At 37.9% G+C, this 22,004-nt stretch overlaps 1 protein-coding gene across 5 annotated transcripts in view; it reads right to left on the minus strand.

The window, feature by feature from the left end:
• The window catches only part of SFMBT1 (Scm like with four mbt domains 1), a 199,188-nt gene that overhangs the window by 30,395 nt on the left and 146,789 nt on the right, over positions 1–22,004 (minus strand). For all 5 annotated transcript variants that reach the window (XM_066244497.1, XM_066244501.1, XM_066244499.1 and 2 more), the window contains 6 exons: positions 10,683–10,771; positions 6,932–7,178; positions 5,748–5,842; positions 4,970–5,071; positions 3,615–3,765; positions 952–1,034 (listed from right to left, as the gene is read on the minus strand). In XM_066244497.1, the coding sequence (XP_066100594.1) occupies positions 952–1,034; positions 3,615–3,765; positions 4,970–5,071; positions 5,748–5,842; positions 6,932–7,178; positions 10,683–10,771 (767 nt within the window). The remainder of the gene's footprint in view (positions 1–951; positions 1,035–3,614; positions 3,766–4,969; positions 5,072–5,747; positions 5,843–6,931; positions 7,179–10,682; positions 10,772–22,004) is intronic.

The raw sequence follows: 22,004 nt of genomic DNA on the forward strand, positions 1-22,004 counted from the left end.
TATAAAGAGGGGAATGACAGATTTCCTAATGTGGTTGCCTTTGTGGATTATGAAAGGCCATTGGAAGATGTGGGAAAAACCAGCAATAAAACAAAAAAAATTAAGCAATAAAAAACAAGGACAAATTAAAAAGGAAGCAATCATAAAATATTGCAGCGCTCAGTTGTAAATAATACCTAATGTACATGATAATGTAAATACTCAGTTCAGATTTAACCAAAAATTGCAATATAACTATAATGGAAAGAGGTAGAGGTAAGACAGGGGAGAAAGGTTATGTAAAATACAGAGCTAAATGCTTATTTACCATAATGCAGAACCAATAGACATGTTTAAAATTAATGATTCAATACACAGTAGCATTATTATCTTGAAAATGAGAAGTATAACTAAGTTTAACTATCAGAATAACAGTAAGAAGAACAGGAAGTGAATACTTCTGGGCAGGCAAACTATGGAAAGGGATAGGAAAAGGAACTACTGTTTTTCTTTTTCTTTATTCATTTTAGAGAGAGAGGAAGAGGGAGAAAGAGACAGGAACATTAATCTGTTTGAGCTCTGTGCTTTAGAGCAAAGCTCTAACCAACCAAGCTATCTGGCCCAGGCATGAACTATTGTTTTATGTTCTAATCTAAGCTCTTAACCGCAGGTTGGCTTTGTAAGCCATGTGCATGGTTTTATTTTGATAAATAATTTATTATTATATTAATAATACAATTATTTTATAGACTATTTAAAAATAGGTTTAACAATTTTTTTCACTTAATATTTTTTCATATTATTGAACCATCAAAGATAATTATGAACCAAAATTTTAAATTCACATTTCAGCCAATAAAAAATAAACCTCATTAAATACTATTAACAAATTAACTTCTGCAGTGAATGGATTCTTCCTTGGACCATTTTAGCAGCCTGGAAGCAGTGGCTAAGAGGGGTCGGGCTTCTCACCGGAGGGAAGCACCTCTGGGGAGCAGCTTCAGCACCGCACTGTTTGAGGTAGTCGGCCCAATCGAAGTCCTGGCCTGGGAAGCCTAGGCAGAGAGAGACAGCACAGCAATGATTCACACCACACAGGACCGCCTGGCTTTACAGCTCTACCCAGTGGCCACTCACAATATCTAATTTTCCTAATTTGGGGACTGTGATCATTTTAGAGAGAGGGAAAAACACCTTATAAATCCAAAGCATTCAGTTTTATAAAAAAGAGTAAATGTGGTCAACTATATAACAATACAGTTCTTTGGATAAATTTCAAAACTCTTGTTTCAAATTAGGCATTTATTTTGAGCACTATTTTTGTAAAATTGATTTTAGAGAGAGAGAGACAGACAGACAGACATACAGAAACATCAATCTATTCTTGCATGTGTCCTGACTGGGGATCAAACTGGCAACCTCTGCATATTGGGAAGATACTCTAACCAACCAAGCTATTTAGTCAGGGCTTTGAGCACTATTTTATATGATTAGTTACTGCCAATTTACCAAAAAATTTAAGACAGCTATAACTGGATTTAACTTGTACCAGTAAATCCAATCTTGTTATCAGTTCTACTATCACTTAGGCCAGTGGTAGTCAACCTGGTCCCTACCCCCCACTAGTGGGCATGCCAGCTTTCATGGTGGGCAGTAGCGGAGCAACCAAAGTATAAATAAAAATATAGATTTAACTATAGTAAATTGTTTTATAAAGATTTATTTTGCCAAAATTAGCAAAAATCTGACATAAAGTACTTGGTAGGTAATTATTATTATATGCTTTAACTTACTGTAACTCTGCTTTATCAATTTTATAAAGTAAAGTTACTTCCCTACTTTATAAATCACCATTACTGTGGAACTGGTGGGCGGTTAGAAAGTTTTACTACTAACAGAGATACAACAGTAGGTGGTATGTATAAAAAGGTTGACTACCCCTGACTTAGGTGCTAAAGGAAGAGACAGCAGTACTATTTAATCAGTAGACTTTTTTTCCCCTTTTCTAAAGCCATTTCCTTAAACATATCTTATGAATACAACAATCTTGGCACTGGTTTTCAGATTCATGTCCTACAGAATCTCAATGCTCTTATAACTTGAATCATAAATTCATTTCAGAAAAAAATAGACCTTAACTCCCCACTTAAGTCTACCATGCTTCCTGAAAGAAGTCTCTGCATCTGTGTGCGAGAACCTGGACTGGGCCACTGTGTCTAAGCTGCTCTCTGCCCTGAGCTTAATATCTTAATATCTCACAGGCACAAAGCAGGCCATTCAAGACTATGCTATCCTGTAGCCAAACGGCTCCTGCAATCACGTCTTCTATCCAAATGAGATTGGCATCAAACTCTCCCTCTGCCTCCACCTCAGTTCCTCACAGTAAATTACCTGCCATTTCCAATTATATATTCTAATACTTTTCTTCTATTTATAAAGACAGTTGAGTTGTCCATAACAATGCTGAAAGCTCCAACAGTTTTAATAATTGATTTTTCTTTTCACATAAAGGCAACAGGCAGGATGAAGAACTTGGGATGTCCAGAGCCTTTTTGCAAAACAAGAACTTCCTCTTGTATATGAGTCCCTCACCCCATCACCACCCAGAAGGCACTACCACTCTCTGTTCACTGATGAAGGAGAACCTGGGAAGCTCCGTTACTGTTTTCGTCACTTGCTCCTTGAAGGAAATGTGTTTAGGTCACGTCTTTCTCCGCAGTGACAAGCCCAGTGCCTGGTTTGTAGCAAACATTCCACAATTGTTATTAATTCTACTATGACTTAGGCGCTAAAGGAAGAGACAGCAGTTTCAGATAAATGAAAGCTGAATGGAAGGCAAAGGTTCTAAGTTTATGACTCCTGCTAACACACAGAGCACTTTCAGCCCCATGTTCCAGCAGTCAACATTTAGAGTAAAGCCGTGCTTTACCAAAGCCTACGAAAAAGGATATACTGTATACTGCCAATCTGGTTTGCTGATATAAAAATCAGATAATGTCTGACAGTTCCAGATACTCCAAGTTAAAAAAATATTTAATATTTCTTTCAAGCTCAACTAAGTCATATTGATGAGCTTTGATTAAAGAGTCAAAGATCGTATTTTGCAACATTGCAAATACCAATGTATGAGCTGCTACTTTCCTACCTACAGCCTCTCTACACCCTACTCTTGATCATAAACCTTTCTCTGGAATCTGAAGAGTCTCCTTCAAAAATGAAGTCCAGAAACCTAAAAATCACCAATAATCTACCTCCCAGCTCGAGCTCTAATGTCTCTTTTCGTAAGTCAGTCCCAGCTTCCACTACACATCCTATCCCAAGGCCTCTCTGACCCCAACAGAAACAAGATGGAAGGAACGAAGGAACCTGCATGGAACACCAACTTGTCATGAAGACGCATTTGTCAAGGTAGGAGGACAGAACATGCTTAATAGTTTAACTTAATTTATAACTTTTAAATATGAAAATACATGGGATCTAGGCCTTCATTTTTACTTCTCTTGGGTTCACAACTGTTAAGGATAGGCTTGGGACATGAAAAGAAAGAAGAACAGACAATCCAGGTAATGCCATCTGATGAATCTCATTTCAGGGGAAATTCCCGATAAACAATTCAGAACAGAACAAATTAATACCAGGAGGGGGGATGATGTGTAAACCATTCTTCAGACTCCACTGAACAGGGAAAATACCAGGACTGTCGACATGACACACAAAAGATCGCCTTGCATGATTCTCTGGTCGCAAATCATCCATTTCCACCAGAAAGTACTTCTCATCAAAAACCTGTACGTACAATTTAATTGATAAAATAGATGAATGGTTTTATGTATATGTACACACACATACACACACACACATGTCATTTCTTTGGCATAGCTGAACATGCTACCAAAGTTCATAGCTACAGTGGTTATTAATAATAATATACACTCGATAAACGTTATCTCTGTGTCACGTACTATTTTAATTTAATGCTTTTCATGTATTAATTCAGTTTTAATCTTTCTAACAATCTAATGAGGTAGACACCATTATCAATCCCATTTTGCAGATAAACTAAGTTTAAAAAGAGGTTAACTTGCCCCATGTTACACAGCCAAGAACAAGCAGAACCTGGATTCAAATCCAAGTATTATGGTTCCAAACAAAATTTAGTTTAGGTTTAGTGTGCAGTCAACTACACAATATATTAGATTTTCAGTCCCTAGCCTAGTTTCAAATGCCAAAGAGGTCTGCTGAGCCTCTGTTGGCTTCTACCACGCTACAGTCCTCAAATGCCTGTTAAAGCCTTCTGACCCCATTACAGGTTCAGAATCCCTCCGTGCTCTAAGAATAATCTTCCAAGGCAAGGAAACTTGAAATCTCAACAGGTTGGCTGATTCAGCAACAAAGCAACGATTCCTCTAGCTGTACTTGACTCTGGTTCTACTTTCAGTAAATGGGTTTTTCAACTGCAATTCTCTCCTTTATGCACCAGTTCTAGTAACTGAGTAACTGGGCCTTAACAACCTGCCCAATTCTTGCGATTACCCCTAATATGAGCCTTACTTTTATCAGTCTTTCAAAATATTAAAGTCTGAACCTAGAATCCATGGCTGGAGCAACCCAACTGGCAGATCTGGTGACACTGATCACCTGTGCCCCACATATCTCCTCAGCTCAGTGAGCTAGACATTGAGGACACTGCTCACCTCCACACTTTCCAGATACCAAGGCTCACCTGCCAGTTAAACATCCTTCCTCATCAAAAGCATACCCCTCTACTCTGGTGCCCAGGCTTTGGATGGCTGGGGCAAGCAAGGTGAGAAGAAACAGGCCACAGAGAAGTGGGCAGTACAAATACAAAATGTGTACAGCAGTCATTCGGGCCTCCTAGCTTAGGAAAAACATTGGGCTGGATCAGTAGAACCTGAAATCAGAATACTCCCAATTTCCTAAACCAGTCACCTGACAGGAGTTTTTACCAAGAAAGCTGCCCCCATTTTACCTTAACAATTGTAGCAGGAGAGATACCAAAAGGAGACCAGGGGTCCACAGCTTCCAATTTCATATTTACAGAGAATGAGTGTGTACCAATTACTTGTTTGTCCTGAAATGCAAACACCAAGAGGTAATAAAAATACAGTATTTCCTATTAATTTTATACTCACATATAGCTGAATACTTTTTTCAATGAATTAAAATAATGAAACTGCCCAGTTTTTGGTAAATAATTTAATCCTATAATTTTTTTCCCTAAAAAAAAATTATTTAGGAATAAAATCACAGGAGGCACTCCTACTCTACATTTGGCACACAAAGGCTACCTGAAGAAAAAACAAGTTTATTTGATAACAAGTCAGGGGCTATGCAGTTAAGAGTAGAAAAGAAAATCCCTTCACTTGGAAGGGATTAAAAAGCACAAATTGTTAGGATGTGAAGTACAGTATAGGAAAAAGGATCAATAATATTATAATAACCATGTATAGTGTCAGATGGGTACTAGACTTATTGGAGCAGATCACTTTGTAAGTTATATGAATGTCTAACCACTATACTGTACACCTGAACTAATAAAATATATAAAAATTTTAAATTTTTTCAAAGAATAGAAAAGGCTCAAAACACATTCAGAGAATTTTGGGAGAAAACCTAGACTATTTTTAGAAGACAAAAGGATGACCATCAGTCCAGCCCTCAAACCTCTTCCCCCCTTCAGACTCCCTCTGACGCCAGGGGTTATTTTATGCTTTGCATTTCCCTTAAATTACTTTACTTGTTTTTACCTTAAATAAGTAAGATGGTAATGGCTCTTCTTCCTCTTCTTTCACTTTGGCCAAGACTTCTTGCCATTCAGTTTCATTTTTTAGGTGTCTGATGGCTTTAAGTAAAACAAGACAAGTAACTTTAAAGAATGACAGAAATTACACACTTAGTAACTCTTGAAAGCATTCACATAAATAAAAAAGCCCCTTTCCACTGGGGAACGAAAGGGTTCATGCCTACTTATTCCATATTCACTCAAAGGACTTGCATGTTCACCTCAGTACTCTGTCTCCTCTGTTCAGGTAGTTAAGTATGGTGAAAATACCTATAGTGAGATTATCCACAAAATGACATAATACAACATCCTAACTGGGTGACATAATAATAGATACAAATTTATTTAAACAGTAACTCTAGTTATAATCTCTTAATCAACAATTTGCTTTGAACCCAAGATCTGTCCCACTCACACACCTATTTGAATGCTACAAAGGGAATTTTTCTTTAATTTTGGTAAGAGGTCAGTATGACATGAAGCGGAAGTCTATGAGGTGCATATATCAGTATGTGTGGCAAATTACAAGAGCAATAAAACTAAAAGAAAAATAAGTGTTTAATTTAAAAATTCCACATACAAGCCCTGGCCGGTTGGCTCAGCGGTAGAGCGTCGGCCTGGCGTGTGGGGGACCCGGGTTCGATTCCCGGCCAGGGCACGTAGGAGAAGCGCCCATTTGCTTCTCCACCCCCCCTCCTTCCTCTCTGTCTCTCTCTTCACCTCCCGCAGCCAAGGCTCCATTGGAGCAAAGATGGCCCGGGCGCTGGGGATAGCTCCTTGGCCTCTGCCCCAGGCGCTAGAGTGGCTCTGGTCGCAGCAGAGCGACGCCCCAGAGGGGCAGAGCATCGCCCCCTGGTGGGCAGAGCGTCACCCCTGGTGGGCGTGCTGGGTGGATCCCGGTGGGGCGCATGCAGGAGTCTGTCTGACTGTCTCTCCCAGTTTCCAGCTTCAGAAAAATACAAAAAAAAATAAATAAATAAAAAATAAAAATAAATAAAAATTCCACATACATTTTTTGCAATATCTCTATTATGAAAAACAACAAAAGCTTTTTTGATATGCAGAATGCTTTTCTCAGTCCTACAAATATTAATAAAAATATAACAATTATGTAATGGTTAAAAAAATGTTATATTTATTACTCTTCACCTAATGGGGGCTGAAGTTCATATCCCTGTTGAGCTGCCCAACCAACATGATGAAGAAATGGATCCAAGTAATACAACCAATGTTCAAAATTGTCAGAACTCTCAAGTCCTTCATAACGTAGCTTCAGCCTTCCGCCAATGTTTTCTACGACAGTAACAATCCAAGTGCTTAATGAGTCCTGGAACGCTTGACGTTCTAGCCTGGAACCTGGAGCGATGAGATCTAAAGGATTCCTCCCATTACGAAGCTGTAGGTTAAAAAAAAAAAGGTAAAAATGATTAAATAAGAGAGGTTAACATATTTTAACAAGTCAAGTTTTAAATAACTTCAAATTAGCCCTTATATTTTTACCCAATCAAAGATAATGACACTGAATTATCTAATATAAGACCTAATAGTATTTTTTGTCACTGATATAAAAATGTTTGTCTTTAAAAAATCTACCGATAATGCAATAAAACTATTCTAATAGATCTCTACCTCTAGGACTATGTTATATAGTTTCATCTAGTAAAGACTTTAAAAATATCATCATCAGCCTCTAATTATAAAAGCGAATATGATCATCAAAGAAAATGAATCAAACAACAACTGTCAAATTCCCCCATAATCCCACCTTCAAGAAAAAAACACAATAGCCTTACTGGTGGTGGTGCAGTGGATAGAGTGTTGACCCAGAACACTGAGATACCATGTTGAAATCCTGAGGTTGCTGGCTTGAGCTCAGGATCATTAACAGGATCCTAAGGTTGCTGGCATGCGTCCAAAGTTGCTGGCTTGAGCAAGGGATCTCTGGCTCAGCTTGAGCCCTGGTCAAGGCCCATAAGAAAAGAAATCAATGATCAACTAAAGTAACGCAGCTATGAGTTGATGCTTCTCATTTCTCTTCCCCTCTCTCTCAAATCAATTAAAAACATTTTTTTTTTAAGTTTAAAAAGAAAAAAGAACACAATGAACACTTTGGCACATACTCTTTGAAACTGGGTTTTCTATATACAAGTCTGTACCTCTTTTTTTATTTTTTAGAGAGAGAGAGAAGCATCAACTTGTTGCTCCACTTAGTCATGCACTGATTGCTTCTCATACATGCCTTGACCAGGGATCAAACTGGCAACCTTGGGGTTGAGCCAGCACTCCAGGTGCAATTTGTGAGCTCAGGATAATGTTGGCGATCCCCTGCTCAAGCTAACAACCTTGGGATTGTGTTGGCAACCCTGTACTCAAGCCAGTGACCCCCATGCTTGAGCCAGAAACCTCAGAATTGAGCCAGCAGCTCTGGGCTCAAGCTGGCAACCTCAGGTTTTGAACCGATGACCTTGATATTTCAGACTAATGCTCTATCTTCTGTGCCACCACCAGTCAGGCTCACTTTTCTTTTTTAAATGGGAATACTGTATACTGTTTTTTAATTTGTGTTTGTCATTTAATACATCATAGCTATCTTTCTATAATAGCACATACAAATCTTCCTCATTCTTTTACACTGCTTTACTGCTAATCTGTATTATAAATGGGCAATAATTTATTCATTTATCTACCAAGGGCATTTCAGTTGCTTCTCACTCAAACTCACAATGTTCTTATGAACACAGTGTTTTGATTACACCGATGGAAAATAAAAACTTAACTCTTACTCTCTAGATATATACTACAAATTATAATAAAGAATAAAAGGAAATGCTGATTTTTTTTGTCATAGAACAGAGAGAGAGACAGAGAAAGGGACAGATAGGGACAGGCAGACAGGAAGGAAGAGAGATGAGAAGCATCAATTCTTCGTTGAGGTACCTTAGTTGTTCATTGATTGCTTTCTCATATGTGCCTTGACTGGGGGGCTACAGCAGACCAAGTGACCCCTTGCTCAAGCCAGTAACCTTGGGTTCAAGCTGGTGAGCTATGCTCAAACCAGATGAGCCCATGCTCAAGCTGGTGACCTCGGGGTATTGAACCTCGGTCCTCTGCACCCCAGTCTGACACTTTATCCACTGAGCTACCGCCTGGTCAGACGGGAATGCTGATTTTAACATCATCACATAACCATTTCTTAATATTCAAACTTACATTTTTTTAATAAAAACTGCTCTGTGACACTTATTTTGAAAAAGAACATATGAATAAATGGAGGAACACATTCACAGATAAAGTAGAATGGCAGAATCAAGGTCAATGTAGAATAAGATATTTATTGATTCATTTGTTCATGATTTCATTCATTTATTCAAATTTCACTGTTTAGTTGTTTTTGTTTTTGTTTGGTTTTACAGAGACAGAGAGAGAGAGAGAGGGATAGACAGGGACAGACAGGAATGCAGAGAGATGAGAAGCATCAATCATTAGTTTTTCATTGCGACACCTTAGTTGTTCATTGATTGCTTTCTCATATATGCCTTGACCATGGGGCTACAGCAGACCGAGTAACCCCTTGCTTGAACCAGCGGCCTTGGGTCCAAGCTGGTGAGCATTGTTCAAACCAGATGAGCCCGTACTCAAGCTGGTGACCTCGGGGTCTCGAACCTGGGTCCTCCTGCATCCCAGTCCGACACTCTATCCACTGCGCTACCACCTGGTCAGGCTCACTGAGTGTTTAGTATGTGCCAAGCCTTGGCTAAACATTACAAAATGAGTCAAAGTATACAATATAAAGATCAGTGTGAAAGAGAATGTTCACCAAGTTTTTCAGGGGAATGTAAATGGATCATAGAATTAAACTATAAAAGTGTCATAAGAAAATATTAGAGTAAATCTTCATGACCTTGGGTTAAGCAAAGCCTTTGAAAATATAACATCAAAAGCACAAGCAAAAAAAGAAAAAAAAACCCTGATAGATTACACTACATCAAAATAAAAAACTTTTGTGCTGCGAATGATATCAAGAAAGTGAAAGGATAACCGAAAGGATTTGAGATTACATTTGGAAATCATTATCTGGTCTGGACTTGCAACTTGAATTTATAAGGAATTCTTGTAACGCAAAAACTAAAAGAGATTAATCTAATTTAAAAATGGGCAAAAAAATTTCTCCAAAAAGATACAAAATTGCAAATGAGTACATAAAAAGACACTCAATATTATTCATTATTAGGGAAATGAGTGATTTGTCCAAATCAAAATGAGATACTATTTCACACTCCTTAGAATAACTATAACCAAAAAAAGAATAACAAGTATTTTCAAGGATGTAGAGAAATTGGAACCTTCATACATTGCATTTCACATATGCCACAAAGAATGTAACTGGTATGACAGGAAGTAACAAAATATAACTTGAAATATCATAACCAATAAACTGATTTCATAAAAACAAGACATCTGTAATCACTAACAAGTTCAAAACCTACGGTAATTTAAAAACCCTGCTGAAAAGCAGGTAGATGGTAGAAGTACTATAGATTTACTATCTTCTGATGGGGGTGGAATCTCGGGTCACCTGGTATGGGAGTTACAAAAGACCAATTACACAGTGAGAGCCCCCAAACATCTTCCAGCTGCATAAAAGAATCTGGAAAACTAGATTTTTATGTATTAACAACTAATTCAGAATACTTTAGGCACTGAGCAAGCTACCAGTTCGTAACCGCTGAGGGTAAGTTTAAACCTCCCCAATACCAATGCCTATGTCTGTAGTAATAATGCTCATTTGCCTTGTGGTATTAAACAAGCAATCAATTTTAACATTCTTTGGATAGAAAAGAAATATCATTAAATATTGGAAGGATTTTCCACACTGGCTCTGCAACGCAGTAATACTCACGCCCTCTAGTAGTGAAACAGGAGGACTACATGCTCCTGTCAAAGTCTGCCGCAGGAACTCATCCCAATCAGACACCTTATCTCTGATGCCTAGATGAGGGAATAAAATGAGTGATTACTCATAACGTCAGCCACAGAACACAAAGAAACTAAACAGAACAGAGAGGAATTAAACCAGCAAAAATTGTTTATTTCATTTCAATATCTAAGAGTCCAACAACCACTTCTCTGAGAGCTTAAGACAAAAATCCTCCTAGCTACTTCCTGGTTAGTTCAATAAGAACTGTATGAAAAACAAGGAGAATAAGCCCAACTCCCTGTTACTATTATTTATCCAAAAGGTACTTAGTTTATATTTTTTATTATGGGAATTTTCAAATACACAAAAAAGTAGAGAATATACAGTGTGTCCGTAAAGTCATGGTGCACTTTTGACTGGTCACAGGAAAGCAACAAAAGACGATAGAAATGTCTGCACCAAATAAAAACTCTCCCAGTTTCATACCTATCAGTGCAGTTCGATGTGGGCTCCATTTGTTGCTCTACACACATCCAAACGATAGTGAAGTTCTTGCCACACACGGGTAAGGACATCTGGTGTAACAGAGTGAATAACATCTGTGATTCTCTGTTTTAAGTGATTAATGTGATGGCGCTTCGTTATAAACGTGCGGATATTCACGTTGCACTTTGGTCACGGATTCGAATTTAGTGTGCCACAGAACACACTTAACTTTCCTCTGTACCATCCACATCTCGACTGGCATGGCTGTGGGCTGCTCTGCTGTATACACGGTGTTAAGTCATCATCTGTGCATGAGCACATGCTGCCACATCATCCTACAGAAACTGGAAGGGTTTTCCTTTTATTTGGTGCAGATTTCACATTTCTATCGTCTTTTGTTGCTTTCCTGTGACCAGTCAAAAAGTGCACCATGACTTTACGGACACAACACACTGTAGTATCATGAATCCTCTTGTACAGCCTAGGTTCAACAACTGTCACTTCATGGTCAATCTTTCTACCTAGATCTGGAGTAGCTAGTAAACTACAACATGTAGGCTAAATTCAGCCTGCTGTCTATTTAGTAAATAAACTTTTATTGAAACACAGCTAGGATTGTCTGTTTATATACTGTCTGTGGTTGCTTTCAAACTGCAAAGGCAGAGTTGGACAACTGTTACAGAAACCTCATGGCCAATAAAGCCTAAAATATTTACTGTCTGGTCCTTTACAGACACTTTGCCAACCACTGATCTATACCCTCACACACTCTGCCCCCACCCAAGCAATTCTTTTTTTTTTTTTTAACTTTTTTTTTTTCAGAGACAGAGAGAGAGTCAGAGAGAGGGATAGACAGGGACAGACATACAGGAACGGAGAGATGAGAAGCATCAATTATTAGTTTTTTATTGCGCGTTGCAACACCATAGTTGTTCATTGATTGCTTTCTCATATGTGCCTTGACCGCGATCTTCAGCAGACTGAGTAACCCCTTGCTCGAACCAGCGACCTTAGGTCCAAGCTGGTGAGCATTTGCTCAAACCAGATGAGCCCGCACTCAAGCTGGTGACCTCGGGGTCTCGAACCTGGGTGCTTGGCATCCCAGTCTGACACTCTATCCACTGCACCACCGCCTGGTCAGGCGCAATTTTTGATATCATATAATTTCATCCAATGTTATCTCAGTATATATTTCTAAAATAAAATAACTTTTTATATAACCATCTCTTAAAAATTAGCAATAATTACTTAATATCAAATATATAGTCCACGTTCAAATATCCCCAAATGTCTCATAAATAAATTTTCCAATTTGCTCAGTCAAATCAGGACCCAATGAGATCCATATACTGCCTAAATTTCTTTTGTCTGTTCCTTCTCCTCTCCCTCAGCTAGTCTCTCTTTTTCTCAAAGCATATTTCTTTGAGAGACTCAGCCTTTTATTCTATATAGAGTTTTTCTGAGTCACCTTTTATTGATTGCCTCCCTGTGGTAACCAGTTATTCCACTGACCTCTCTATTTTCTATAAATCAGTATTTAGAGCTAGAGGCTTGGTCAAATTTAGATATGATTCTTGGAGAAGGAGGCATGAATGTTTCATAAGTGAAGTTGCATTCTTCCATCAAGAGCAACATTCATTCTGTTTGTCTCTCCTATTGTGATGTACCCAAAGTGATATACAAATTTAATGCAATTCTCATCAAAATTCCAATGTCATTTTTTAAATAAATGGAACAAAATATCATCAGATTTATATGAAACTATAAAAAAACCCAAATAGCCAGAGCAATCCTAAGAAAAAAGAATGAAGCTGGGTGCATTACAATACCTGGCTTCAAATTATATTATAGAGCCACGACAATCAAAACAGCATGGTATTGGCAGAAAAAAGACACTCAGACCAATAGAACAGAATAGAAAGCCCAGAAATAAAATCACATATATATGGTCAATAATTTTCGATAAAGGGGCCAACAACACACAATGGAGAAAAGAAAGCCTCTTCAACAAATGGTGCTGGGAAAACTGGAAAGCCACATGCAAAAGAATGAAACTCGACTACAGTTTGTCCCCTTGTACTAAAATTAATTCAAAATGGATCAAAGACCTAAATATAAGACCTGAAACAATAAAGTACACAGAAGAAAACATAGTTACTAAACTCATGGACCTCAGTTATAAAAAGCACTTTATGAATTTGACTCCAAAGGCAAGGGAAGTGAAAGCAATGATAAATGAATGGGACCACATCAGACTAAGAAGCTTTTTTGCACAGCAAGAAAAATTGACCACAAAATAAACAGTCAGCCAACTACATGGGAGATGATATTTTCAAACAACAGCTCAGATAAGGGCCTAATATCCAAAATATACAAAGAACTCATAAAACTCAACAACAAACAAACAAACAATCCAATAAAAAAATGGGAAGAGGACATGAACAGACACTTCTCCCAGGAAGAAAAACAAATGACCAACAGATATATGAAAAGATGCTCATCTTCATTAGCTATTAGAGAAATGCAAATCAAAACTACAATGAGAACCACCTCACACCTGTTAGATTAGCTATTATCAACAAGACAGGTAATAACAAATGTTGGAGAGGCTGTGGAGAAAAAGGAACCCTCATCCATTGTTGGTGGGAATGTAAAGTAGTACAACCATTATGGAAGAAAGTATGATGGTTCCTCAAAAAAGTAAAAATAGAACTACTATATGACCCAGCAATCCCTCTACTGGGTATATACCCCAAAATTCAAAAACATTGGTATGTAAAGACACATGCATCCCCATGTTCACTGCAGCATTGTACACAGTGCCCAAGACATGGAAACAACCAAAAAGCCTTCAATAGATGACTGGATAAAGAAGATGTGGTACATATATACTATGGAATACTACTCAGCCATAATAAGAAATGATGACATCAGATCATTTACAACAACATGGATGGACCTTGATAACATTATACTGAGTGAAATAAGTAAATCAGAAAAAACTAAGAACTATATGATTCCATACATAGGTGGGACATAAAAATGAGACTCAGAATCATGGACAAGAGTGTGGTGGTTACCAGGTGGGGAGGTGGGGGGAGAAGAAGTAATGGGTGGGGGGAGGGGAGGGCACGAAGAAAACCAGATAGAAGGTGATGGAAGAAAATTTGACTTTGATGGGTATGCAACATAATCAAATGTTAAAATAACCTGGAGATGTTTTCTCTGAACATATGTACCCTGATTTATCAATGTACCCATTAAAATTAATTAAAAAATGAAAAAGAAGAGCAACATTCAGTCTGTTTGTCTCTCCTATCGTGATACAAGCAGTTTTTAATGATAACCACATAGATTCATATTCATTCAAGGCTACAAATGGTAATTTTCTATCATCCCATCTTCATTTACTAACCAATATACTTCTATATAAAAAATTTCTCTATTCAACTATTTGATTACTCTAAGGCAGAGGTTTTCAACCTTTTTATACTTGCGGACCGGTGAAAATAGGAGAAGTATTTCGAGGACTGCTAAGGCAGAAATCACCTTGAGCATAAATGAATTTGACTAAGATCATTGGGCCTATAATCCTAATACAACATCACAGTGGTTAACTCTTTCAACAATCAGCACGAAATTTCTGGCAGCTGTTATGTGGGACGGAGGTTTAAAAATACTGCTCTAAGATATAGTTCACAAAAATAAGGCAGAATATATTATGCGTAATTGTCTTTATTCCTTCGCTGCTTTTACCAGCCTTCAAAATTATCAGCTGGGCCTGACCAGGGGGTGGCGCAGTGGATAGAGTGTCAGACTGGGGCGCGGAGGACCCAGGTTCGAAACCCCAAGGTCGCCAGCTTGAGCATGGGCTCATCTGATTTAAGCAAAGCTCACTGGCTTGGACTCAAGGTCACTAGAGCGCGCGCACACACACACACACACACACACACCCCGGTCAAGACACATATGAGAAAGTAATCACTGAGAAACTAAGGTGCCGCAACAAAGAATTGATGCTTCTCATCTCCCTCTCAGTCTGTCTGTTCATCTCTGTCACACACATACACACACACACAATTATCAGCTGGTTCCCCACCACCCTCTAAAAGTGACCAATTTTGTTTAAAGGTTTCACTATATCGTTTCGAAGCACAGAGGATGCTGGTTGGATCCCTGGTCAGGGCACATACAGGAACAGATTGATGATCCTCTCTCTCTTTCTTTCTCTTTCTCCCCCTGCCTCTATCACTAAAATAAAAAAAAAATTACAATATTAAAGCCTGACTTGTGCTGGCGCAGTGGATGGAGCATTGACCTGGAACACTGAAGTTGGCGGTTCAAGAACCTGGGTTTGCCCAGACAAGGCAGATGTGAGAAGCAACTACAAGTTGATGCTTCCTGCTTCCCCCTCCCCATTTTTTTTCCTCTCTCCCATCTCTAAAAGTTAATAAATAAAATCTTAAAAAAAAAAGTTTCACTATTAAATTACAGATTAAATCGTGTATGATAAGGTTCATGCCACTGCAGCTCTTGTCCTATCTTTAACCAGAAGGAATCTCTTCGGGATGGCTCCTCAGTTCTTTTAACATGACCCTAGTAAAGAGTCACTAATACTGTTTTTATTTTTGGTATAAAAAGATGTCTCAGGCTCATCCTATACATTTCCTGCTCCAGTCCAGGAATCAGTTATGTCTCTAAGGAGCTCTAACTTGTTTTAGTGAAAGTGGTATTTAGAGATCATAATTAGGGTGCTGAGGGTAGCTCATTGCTACAAGGCCTTTCTAGCATGTAGAACTACTAAATATCATTTTATATTTAAAATATTATTATTTTATATATACATCAGGAGTATATATTGATACTTCCAAATGAATTCATGAAGAAGCATTTTTACTTCATTTAAGCTGTTTCATTTCTCTCATGCTGCAAATCTTAGTTCTCAATTACACATTTAATTATTAATTTCCTTCCTGAGACCAGGGTCACACCAGCTGTAAAAACTTCTGCAGAAGGGACTGTCAGCCCCACTTGATCTAAACATGCTGCTCATCTTGCTGGGGATAAATAAAATTTGAGTATACAACAGTGGCTGAGGGATTAGGCTCTGGAGTAGGGGCCACCTTCCCCATACTGAGCACCTGACCAAGAGACCCCTGAAGTAGGGGATTCCACTAACAGTGTATTCCCAACCGCAGCTGTCTTTAACCACCAAGCATGCAAACTGTAGAGGGGTTGGTTGGGTGAGGCCAATCTGAGCCCACACTACAGTCCTTCTACAGAAGACTCTGTGGGAAGACCAGGCAGCTGCAAGAGGAGGTGAAGTGCTGAAAAGTAGAGACAAATCTTATAGAGCTTGGGGCTTTTATAGAGCTGCTGCCATTTCTAAGCAGGAGAAAGCTGATCCTTATATATAGTTTAACCCCTCTCACAGTATCCAGGCACAGAAAACACAGGCACAAACAGCTAACAGAGCAGTACCTCCAGACACGTATCCCAAGGCATGTTACATACAATGGCTGATGCCAACACAAGAAGACTAGAACCAACACAACCAGTAGTGGGTGGCAGATAGAAGCAACCCTAGACTCAGCTAACTACACAAGCAGCACACCCAAAGGAGGAGTCCAGCAGGCACCAGACACTGTGGAGAATAAATACACCCAACAGGACAGATACTGCACAGTGTGTAATACACATGATCAAGGTTGACCCTTAGAGGCAGCCAGCCTGAAGGGATAACCCGCATCCATGAAAGGACCAACTGCATTCAATAGTCACATACAACAGGAGGGTAAATACTACCCTCAAGAAGCATTTTTAGGTCAAGGAACTCAGGTGGCCTGAAGGTCAGTACTACTGAGCCCATCTTCCTCATTAAGACACCAAAACAAACTTCAAAGTCAGACAGCGCTACCGAACACACCGACAAAATGAGCAGACAAAGAAATATGACCCAAATTAATTAACAAAAGAAATTATCAGTAAAAAAACGAAATAAAATGGAAGTGACCAAACTAACAGATGCAGCATTTAAAATAATAATTTTTAGTATGCTCAAGGATCTTAGAGCAACAATGGATGGTTGTAATGAGTACTTAAATAAAGAGATAGCAAGCATCAAAAAGAACACTGAAATCATAAAAAAAGAACCAATCAGAAATGACAAATACAATATCAGAAATTAAGTCTGCATGAGAAGGAATCAATAGCAGGCTGGATGAAGCAGAGGACTGAATTAGTGATTTAGAGGAAAAGATAAACGAAAACACAAAAGCAGAGGAGCAAAATGAAAAGGGGCTCAAAAAGACTAAGGAAACTCTAACAGACCTCTGTGACAATATGAGGAGATACAACATCCGTATCATAGGGGTCCTGAAGGAGAAGAGAACAAACAAGGGATTGAAAATTTGTTTAAAGAAATCATAGCTGAAAATTTCCCTAAATTGATGAAGGAAAAAGTCATAGGAGTTCAAGAAAGACAGAGTCCCATTAAAGAGGAACCTGAGGAGGCCTACACCAAGACACATCATAATTAAAATGCCAAAGTTAAAAGGCAAAGAAAAAATACTAAAAGCTGCAAGAGAAAAGCAGTTAATTACCTACAGAGGAACCCCCATAAGGATGACATCTGACTTCTCAACAGAAACACTTGAGGCCAGAACGGAATGGCAAGAAATATTCAAAGTGATACAAAGCAAAAACCTACAACCAAGACTTCTTTATCCAGCAAGGCTATAGTTTAAAATAAAAGGAGAAATAAAAAGCTTCCCAGACAAAAAAGACTCAAGGAATTCATTACAACTAAACCAGTACCGCAAGACATGTTAAGGGGCCTGCAGTAAAAATAGCAAAGAAAAAAAAAAGAAATAAAGAGAAAGAGGATTGTAGATTTAAAGAATAAAATGGCAATATATAAGTACATATCAGCCTGACCTATGGTGACGCAGTGGAAAAAGCATCAACCCTGGAATGCTAAAGTCACTGGTTAGAAAACCTGGGCATGCCCAGTAAAGGCACATATGAGAGTTGATACTTCCTGCTCCTCCCCACTTCTCTATCTCCTCTCTAAAATGAATAAAGTCTTTAAAAAAATAAGTACATGTCAATAATAACCTTAAATGTAAATGGATTAAATGCTCCAATCAAAAGACAAATGAAATTGAAACAGTTATCAAAAAACTTTCAGTAAACAAAAGTCCTGGACAGGTAAATTTTACCAAACATTCAAAGAAGAACTAACATCTGTCCTTCTCAAGCCACTATATTTTTAAAAATTCAAGAAGAGGGAAGACTTTCAAGCTCATTTTTTGAGGCAAGTATTATCCTCATTCCAAAATCAGGTAAAGACACTAAAAGAAAGAAAACTACAGGCCAATATTCCTGATGAAAGTACATGCTAAAATTATACACAAAATATTAGCAAACCAGGTCCAGCAAAACATCAAAAAGATCATACATCATGATCAATTGGGATTTACTCCTGGGAGGCAAGGCTGGTACAATATTTGCAAATCAATACATGTGATTCATCACATAAACAAAATGAGGGATAAAAATCACATGATTATACCAATACATGCAGAAAAAGCATTTGGTAAAATCCAGCACCCGTTTATGATCAAAACTCTCAGCAAAAAAGGAAATATAGGAAACATATGTCAACATAATAAAGGCCGGCCATCTATGACAAACCCACAGCCAACATCATACTAAATGGGAAAAAATTAAAAGCAATCCTCTTAAGATCAGGAACAAGGCAGGGGTGCCCCCTTTCACCACTCTTATTCAACATAGTTCTGGAAGTCCTAGCCACAGCAATCAGACAAGAAGAAGAAATAAAAGGCTCCAAATTGGAAAAGAAGAAGTAAAACTATCATTATTTGCTGATGACATGATACTGTACATAGAAAACCCTCAAGTCTCAGTCAAAAAACTACTAGACTAGATAAATGAATTCGGCAAGGTGGCAGGATATAAAATTAATATTCAGAAATCAGTGGCATTTTTATATACCAACAATAAACTGTCAGAAAGATAAAGTAAGGAAACAATCCCCTTCACGATTGCAACAAAAATATAAAGTACCTAGGAGTAAATTTAATCAAGGAAGTAAAAGACTTGTACTCAAAAAATTATAAGACATTGAAAAAAAATCAAGGAAGACACAAAAAAGTAGAAGCATACACCGTGTTCACGGATTGGAAGAATAAACATCATTAAAATGTCTATACTACACAAAGTAATCTATAAATTCAATGCAATTTCTATTAAAATACCAATGGCATACTTCAAAGATATAGAACAAATATTCTAAAAATGTATACTAAACCAATAAAGAACACAAATAGCCTCAGCAGTCTTGAATATGAAGAATAAAGTGGGAGGTATCACACTTCCTGATATCAAGTTATATTAAAAGGCCATTGTAATCAAAACAGCTTGGTACTATCAATAAGAACAGGCATACAGATCAATGGAACAGAAAAGAAAACCCATAAATAAATCCACACCTTTATGGTCAATTGATATTTGACAAAAGAGGTAAGAGCATGCAATGGAGTAAAGACAGTCTCTTCAGTAAATGGTGTTGGGAAAATTGAACAGGTACATGCAAAAAAATGAAATGACCACCAACTTACACCATTCACAAAACTAAACTCAAAATGGATAAAACACCTAAACCTAAGTCACGAACCCATAAACATCTTGAAAGAAAACATAGGCAGTAAACCCTCTGATGTCTCTTGTAGCAATATTTTTGCTGATTTATCTCCATGGGCAAGTGAAATAAAGGACAAAACAAACAAATGGGACTATATGAAACTAAAAAGCTTTTGCACATCAAAAGATACCATTAACAAAATAAAAAGACAACCCACACAATGGGAGAACATATTCACCAACATATCTGATAAGGGGGTAATAACTAAAATTTATAAAGAACTTCTAAAACTCAACATCAGGAAGGTAAACAATCCAATCAAAAAATGGGCAAAGGAGCTGAATAGACACTTCTCTAAAGAGGATATAAAGATGGCCAATAGGCAAATGAAAAAATGTTCAACATCACAAATCATCTGAGAAATGCAAATTAAAACCACAATGAGATACCACCTCACACCTGTCAGGATGGTGCTCATTAACAAATCAACACACAATAAGTGTTGGTGAGGGTGTGGAGAAAGAGGAACCTTCCTGCACTGCTGGTGGGAATGCAGACTTTTGCAGCCATGTGGAAAATAGTATGGGGTTTCCTCAAAAAATTAAGAATAGAACTGCCTTTTGACCCAGCTATCCCATTTTTAGGAATATCTCTTAAGAATACCAAATCACAGAAGATATGTACCCCCATGTTTATTATAGCATTGTTTATAATAGCCAAGATCTAGAAATAGCCCAAGAGTCCGTCAGTGGATTAAAAAGCTGTGGTACATATACACAATGGAATACTATGTGGCTGTGAAAAAGAAGGAAATCTTACCTTTTGCAATTGCATGAATGGACCTGGAGATTATTATGCTAAGTGAAATAAGCAGGCAGAGAAAGACAAATATCATATGATCTCACTTATATGTGGAATCTAATGAACAAGGTGAACTGAGGAATGGAATAGAGGCAGAGGCAGGGTCACAGAGAGCAGAGGGATAGCTGTCAGAGGGAAGGGGGATGAGGGGATGGAATCAGAGAAGGTGAAGGAATTAGTATAACTATATATACATAACACATTGATACAGATAACAGGACAGCAAATCCCAGAGGGAAGGAGGGGAGGAATTTAGGGGGAGAGGGGCAAAGGGGATGACATGGGGGACACAAGGGTGGGGGGTGACGGTGTTATTTGAGTGGGACACTTGAATCCATGTTAACACAACAAATTAAAATTAATAAAAAATATTATCAATTTACTTTATTCTACAATCCATAAATAATTATTCCAAAATAAGATCAACTCTACCACCACCAATTACTACTAAAAACACCTTTTTTTTCAATTTATTGTGTTCATGGAATATCCCTTCTAGAAATATAAAATAAATTACTAAATTACAGTATTCAACAGTCACTGAAATGGATCTTCTCTAGGTAGTTATTTCACAAGCTCCATTCACAGTTACATTTTTAAAATTCATTGGGGTGACACTGACTAATAAAACCATACAAGTTTTAAGTGTACAACTATATAATACATCATCTGCACACTGAGTCGTGTATTCACCACACAATCAAGTCCCTTGCAGCCACCATTTATCCCCTTTTCCCTCTTCCACCTTCTTCCCTCTGCCAATCATCATACAGTTGTGTTGTTTTCTTAATCCCTTCACCTTCTTCACCCAATCCCCACACCCTCCCTCCTCTGACAGCTGTCAGTCTATCCTCTGTATCTATAAGTCTGTTTCTATTTTGTTTGTTAGTTTATTTTGCTTATTTGATTCCACATACAAGAGAAACCATATAGTATTTGTCTTTCTCTGTCTTATTTCATTTACGATAATACTCTCCAGGTCAATCCATGCTGCAGCAAAAGGTAAGACTTTCTCCTTTTCTAGAACTGAATACTATTTCTTCGTGTAAATGTACCACAGCTCTTTATATCCACTCTACTGATGGACACTCGGGCTGCTTCCAAATCTTGGATATTGTAAATAATGCTGCAATGAACATAGGTATGCATATATTCTTTCAAATTAGTGTTTCTGGTTTCTTCGGCTATATACCCAGAACTGGAATCACTGGGTCATAAGGCAGATCCATTTTCAATTTTTTAAAGAAACTCTATACTGTTTTCCACAGTGGCTGCATCAATTTGCATTCCCA

The sequence above is a fragment of the Saccopteryx bilineata genome, chromosome 10 (genome assembly GCF_036850765.1).
Source record: "Saccopteryx bilineata isolate mSacBil1 chromosome 10, mSacBil1_pri_phased_curated, whole genome shotgun sequence".
Taxonomy (NCBI): domain Eukaryota; kingdom Metazoa; phylum Chordata; class Mammalia; order Chiroptera; family Emballonuridae; genus Saccopteryx; species Saccopteryx bilineata.